At 31.0% G+C, this 6,153-nt stretch overlaps 1 protein-coding gene across 1 annotated transcript; it reads left to right on the top strand.

The window, feature by feature from the left end:
• Window positions 1–2,978: 2,978 nt before the first annotated feature.
• Window positions 2,979–6,153, top strand: LOAG_09433 (hypothetical protein). Its single transcript, XM_020447931.1, has 9 exons — window positions 2,979–3,085; window positions 3,229–3,419; window positions 3,637–3,830; window positions 4,214–4,347; window positions 4,476–4,529; window positions 4,653–4,828; window positions 5,042–5,211; window positions 5,537–5,634; window positions 5,814–6,153. Exons 2-9 carry the CDS (start codon window positions 3,284–3,286, stop codon window positions 6,013–6,015), a joined length of 1,164 nt encoding a protein of 387 aa, XP_020301885.1. The 5' UTR covers window positions 2,979–3,085; window positions 3,229–3,283; the 3' UTR covers window positions 6,016–6,153.

Genomic DNA, 6,153 nt, shown 5'->3' with positions numbered 1-6,153 from the left:
CCAACTCTTTATTTATAACAAAAGGGAATTGTAAATTTGCTAACAATAAATGCCTAATCATTCTTATCAGATTAATAAACAACAGATGAAATAAGCTAAAGATTATAAGCCTTTATAACTTACTTACTTTTCAATTTATAGAGCTATAGTTTCATTTAATATATGTGATCAGTTTTTCATCATGTAATTCGTTATAAATATTAGTCATGTTGATTATTTCTAATTTTTTTTTAAAACTTTTTAAAACGAGTTTAATCAAACATTCGACCTGTTCAAGTGAATAATGAATTTGAAACATGAATTAATACGTAATGAATTTAAAACATAAATTAATATATATTTTTAAAATTCAATTCGAAGAGAGAAAAAAAAAACACTGATTCCTTTCATAAAACGAAATGAACAAAGATCATCCTTGTCATCAGGTGATTATTAAATGAAGTTAGGACAATATGTAACAGAAATAAAATATAATTGATGAAATTTTTCCATTTTTTTTTCAAATTACTCTACAACTATTCAAGCTAAAATAATAGATTAAAGATTATATTATATATTATTATATATTATATATTTATATAACGTATATTATATATTGCATATGCTAATGCCTAATGCATATATCTCTGAATTAATCGAGAAAAATGTCATAACATTATTGTCATAACATACAATATTATAGTTTAAAAAAATAATTTTAAAAATATTTCCAAAAACAAAAATAAAAAATTACAAGTAGCTTAAAAATAATCATAAACAACAGTTTTAACTTGTTTAAATATCGAAATTGAATAAATATTAGCAAATGTTGTAGTATAGACAATTTTTTTATGATTAATAATCGTTGAAAGATATTGCTCGCATAGCTTCTTGCCAGATAAAATAGCATATATCAGAAATGACTGGAATATCAAAATATCCTATGTGCCATCAGATTTCTTTTATAATGTTAAGTTTTAATTAAACTTTATTTTACAATTTTTTTTAAACAAAAACATATTTTTACTCGTTCTTCACACTTCATTTTAATGCCAATTTGTTAATTCAATCAATTTAAACAATTCGCTAACTTTTGCTGCTTATTAGTATTCAGAGCTGATAACTGAAGGTGTTAACAGATAATTTACATAAGTATAACGAAATAATCAATATTAATTGTGAATTTTATTGGTGAGTTATTATCATTGATATATTGCCTTTTTTTCTGTCGGATTTGTTATGGCTATCAATCTGCCCATTGTTGGCATTAGTGATTGATCAAGAGGATGCTTCTAAGTAGTTCGCTTATGATAGATTCTCCGGTAAAATTAATTTGTGATAGGCTAGGCTTTCCGGTTACTTATTTATTTGTGAGTAACGGCAAATTGTGGCGTTGTAGCTTTTAGTCAATTATTTTTTGGAGGTCATTTTTAAAAAAAAAAATGACTGTTACATTGTCGTGTTTAATTTTGAAATACGCTCAAAACCGTAGTATTATCTATCCTTTATTTATAACAAAGAAAATTGTAAGTTTTTCAACGATAAATATCTAATTGCTCTTATCAGATTAATAAACAACAGTGAAATAAGCTGAGGGTTATCAGCCAGCCGTCTTTGTAACTTTTCAATTTATAGAGCTACAGTTTCATCTACATATGTGATCAATTTTGCTTCCATGTAATCATATAAATATTAATTATGTTGATTTTTTTTTTCTGATTTCAGGTAAATTTTTGAAACATTCGAGATATATTCGAGTGAATTATAAGCTCTTTACATACGGGGTTGATATGCACATCTAAAACTTGATCCAAAGAAAAAAGAAAAACTGATTCATTTCATGAAACAGAATAATAAAGATCATCCATATCAGTGATGCATGATGCCTCACTCTACTAGGCTTGTCGTGATTGCCAATGTGTCCGCTACTGACACACAGACGTCATTTTTTTTGGAAATTACCGCAATCTTCAATCAAGATAATCATATAACTGTTAAAGCTTACTTTTGACATAAACTTTCTAACAATTTTACAACCACTTCCTCTTCATTAACCGTTCCATATTCATTTTAACTTTTTGATAAACAGTATCATCTAATGGTTAGCCAAAAAATCCTCTTTAAACTTTCTAACAAATAGTACCATCTCTTAAAATACCCCATCCAAACATCAACCAATCAAAATTCAATGTTATAAAAGAGCGCATAAAAATTTAATTGACTTTTACAACGAAAGTTTGCAATACGATACTTTGTGGATCAATTTGCCAATGCCAGTGACTGTATTTTGCCAACGATAACGATATGTGTATAGGATGAGGATGTAGGAGGGGAAGGAAGTTAGAGATGATGTGATTATTTTGATCAGAGATTGAAAATAAGTAATAATATGAAAATATGAGAGAAATGAGAGAGTTGACAGAATTTTCGATGATACTATTGATGCATAATGTGAAAATTTCGAGAAATTCAATATTGGCAAAAATTAAGGGCGTGGGAGTAGAATTGAAAAAAGTGGCAGTGATAGAGAGAATATATGAGGTAGTATTGAGTTGTTGAAATGAGTTCCGGAAATGAATGAAAATAGTTTATGGGTTAGATAATTAATAAAAATGTTCTTTGTTACATTTTGATGATCAAAAATCAGGACTGTTTGAATTAGTTAGTATTATTTACTTTAGTCAATTCCACGTCGCATAAATTTATTACTTTAAGATAATGTAAAATACGAATGTGAATTACGTAAAACAACATATCACACGGTTAGGAAACGCGTAATACGTTGTAATTACTGAAAAAGTGATGAAGTACTAGCTAGTAAGGAAGTACTTGACTTCTACTGCTTAGATATTTCTTAATGGATAGTCGCTTTGTAAGCGTCGTAAATGGTAAGTAATGCGACTTTTTTATTCTTCAAATAGACATATTAACTTTTAAGATATAAGACGGAAATTTCCAAACAAGAAATATGAACATATTACAGGCAAAAGAGTAAATAACAGAAGATGAGATATGAACATTTTTCTCCGATTCCCTTATTGTTCTCATCTATTCGATATTAATTCATATATTGGACGATATACTACAGTTTCATTTTATTTGCGATGTTTGTTTTCCAGCTATCATTTTCTATTCGTCTAATAACATTGATTTAGATTACAAAATTGGACACCGATTTGAGCTGAATGGCAAAGCTTGGTGATATTACTTCATCTAAGAGCACTAATTAATAATATTTTTTATTTACAGCCTGCCCAATTTTTTCGTACTGCCGAGTTTCCCGATACAACCAACAAAATTAAGGATGCTGTCGATTGCAATCGCGGAAAAAAATGATCCAGGGAAATTTCGAATTTATCGCTCTTTGAACTGTGAACCATCAGAACCTACGATTTGTTATCGGTGTGTAAAGTGCGAGTCACTCCGAAAAAAAAGCTTTGGTAATTAGATTCGTTTTAATTCTGTTCATTATAATGATTTACAATGAATGAATATGTTGTTAATCTAAGAGCCTTTAGAAAAACCAATAAGTGCATTAATTAGAGGTAAGTCATTGTGCAGGATTTCTTGATTACCAGTTAACTGTTACCACCCAACCATTTTCCCCATCGTATTTGATTGCGAATGTTTGTTCTGATCTCATTATATCAATTAAAGGTGGTGCCCGATCAAAACGTTACAAACCGTACGTAAAGACACTGCACGGGAAGCTAGTTGGAAATGCACATCCCGAGCATTATCCCAGCTGTCATGCAGTAACGAAAGAAGTCCAAGAGCTGCAAGAAATGGATCGTGTTTGCCGAGCCAAGACTAGCTCCAATCATCCATCGCTCAGATTTCCACAAAAACTCGTTAGTTATTTGAATTTGTGAAGTTGCTGTACCAATACATACTTTCAGCTAGAGATCGAATTAATGTTTGACAAAAAACGAAGTTATTTATAAAAGAAAGAGGATCTTTTCATCTACTATCAGCAAGGTCGGAAGAAAAGCGCAACTCACATAGGCTGTGCTTTTCTGTCGTTCCCTTTTACCAATAATCCCTAATATTTTGTCGGAATTTCATCTTCTTTTCGTTCATTCTAATTTTATTGTGTCGCAAACTTACTGTTGCATGCATTTATATTTTCCTCTACTGATACATCGAGGCGTGGAATTTTAGGTGTAACGGCGGCGTTTCATTTTTTTTGAATGAAAATTGAATTTAACAACTGATAACTACCATGTGTATTTAGATGGAACATGAAACTGAGGCGAGTTCAAATATCGATATGCAGTTAAACTACGATTTATGTAAGAGACCAAAACGATTAAGTTTGGATCACAACGTAGATGAAAGTGAACTGTCAGAAACTGACTATTTGTTGAGGCAAGTTTTGAAGAAATGAAATTCAGGTCAAACGCATCTTCTTTCAGCGTTTGCAGAATATTGGCTTTAGCTTTTCAGTCTTGAATTTAGAAGAAGGTATAAGTCATTTGTATGGTTGTTTACTTTAGGTTTATAAGCGAGGCATGTATCAGCAATATCACAGAAACAACAGATAATAGGAGGTAAGTAGATCATTTACAGTATTTTCATCACAATTTTCATGTGAATTTTGGTACCTTCTTACTTCCTGGAAGATTCGGGAACTTCCTGATCTCTCACTTTAACTTTTTTTTTTTCGATTCTAGTATCTATTCTGTTGGTACGTCGTCATTCGACAGTACTGGTTATTCTTCGCTGATTGTACCAGAACCTGATGGAATGTCAGTAAGGATTTATAATGGGGATGACAAATCAACTGTTCAGGGAGTGACACACTATCACTGTTCCAGATGTGACGACTTATATCAAAAAAAAGATAACGGTATGCACAGAGAAACCTATTTGCATACATTTGATTCATTTACAATGTTGGAAATGATTTACTGAGAATTTCCTTGTTTAACAAACTCTGTGAAATTTCATTTCTAAATTTTACTCAGTAAAATGAGCTCTCAAGTTTTCTTTTATCATTGTTCGACGAAAAATCATTGCTTAAAAAAATGCTTCAGATCTTTCGTAATTTTATAGTTTTCAGAATCCACACATACTGTGCTGAAAGCAGAAAATGATTTAGTCGTTGAATATCCAGCACATCATGTGGAATGTTCCCCAATAGCATTGGAATCACTGAGAGAGTTGGGCGACGATTTGAAAAATTTCTGTGTCGTAGCAGATCGTAGGATTATTCCGTTAAAAGCAGTAGTTGTCAGTGTTTTGTTGTATTTGCGCATCCTTCTGTTTATGTTATTAAAAACTTAGGTTTGAAATAATCTCATGGTAATCAATTTGTTACTATAATTTTAGGAATTTAGGCAAAATAGTTGTGTTATAAATCCTCATTTAGGAGAAGGTATCCGCATGTTTTAATATAGGTTATATTATCTTTATGAGACATGATGTTTTAAAAGTATAAATTTTCCGAGTTATGAAAGGTTTGAAAACGTAGATGTTGGTGTTAAATTTGAGGCCGTCTCAATGGGAAATGCATATGTAAAGATTTAATTCATTCATTAAATTGAAATTTTTTTAGGAAGCAGAATGCAATATTTTTCGTGAGCCGAATGAAAGCTTTCTCATTGATGGATCCGATAAGCAGAATTGGGATAGAACAATTTTGGATGAGGAGATGTTAGTGCTAGCAAATATTTGACAGTCATCTTTCCCTACCGGACAAAATTTTTCCATGTGATGAAAATTTTTTGAAAAGTTTTAGTTTTTAAGGGACCATTCTGTAATTCATTTGAAGTATTTCCATTCTGGTCATAGCAAATCGTTTATAACTTAATATTTTTTTTCTTTTATTTCAGCCTTATCAATTCTACGTCAGTTCCGAAACTTCGGGGACGACGATGCTTTTGCAGACGTCTTTATGAGGAAAATATGAAATTATGCCAGGAAATGTTAGAAAGTGTAGAGGAAATGAGATCATTGTTCACAGAAATGAAACGTATTTCTGGTGCAAATGCTGAATATTATATTGAGGATGGGGAGGTGTTTGGCGAAAGGTGATATTACATTCGATGTTGTAGATAAGTAACTTTTTTTTGTTAATAGCTTTCATAAATTGTTTTGTAGGGAGAGCACTGCCAAATATTTTGTCTTGGGTACCAATTTTCTGATAATGGAGGTGCTCTTGCGTTTAAGAAC

Source organism: Loa loa (genome assembly GCF_000183805.2).
Source record: "Loa loa unplaced genomic scaffold supercont3.490, whole genome shotgun sequence".
Taxonomy (NCBI): domain Eukaryota; kingdom Metazoa; phylum Nematoda; class Chromadorea; order Rhabditida; family Onchocercidae; genus Loa; species Loa loa.
Note: the sequence above shows the minus strand (reverse complement) of the source record. Positions and strands in the feature narration are given on the sequence as shown.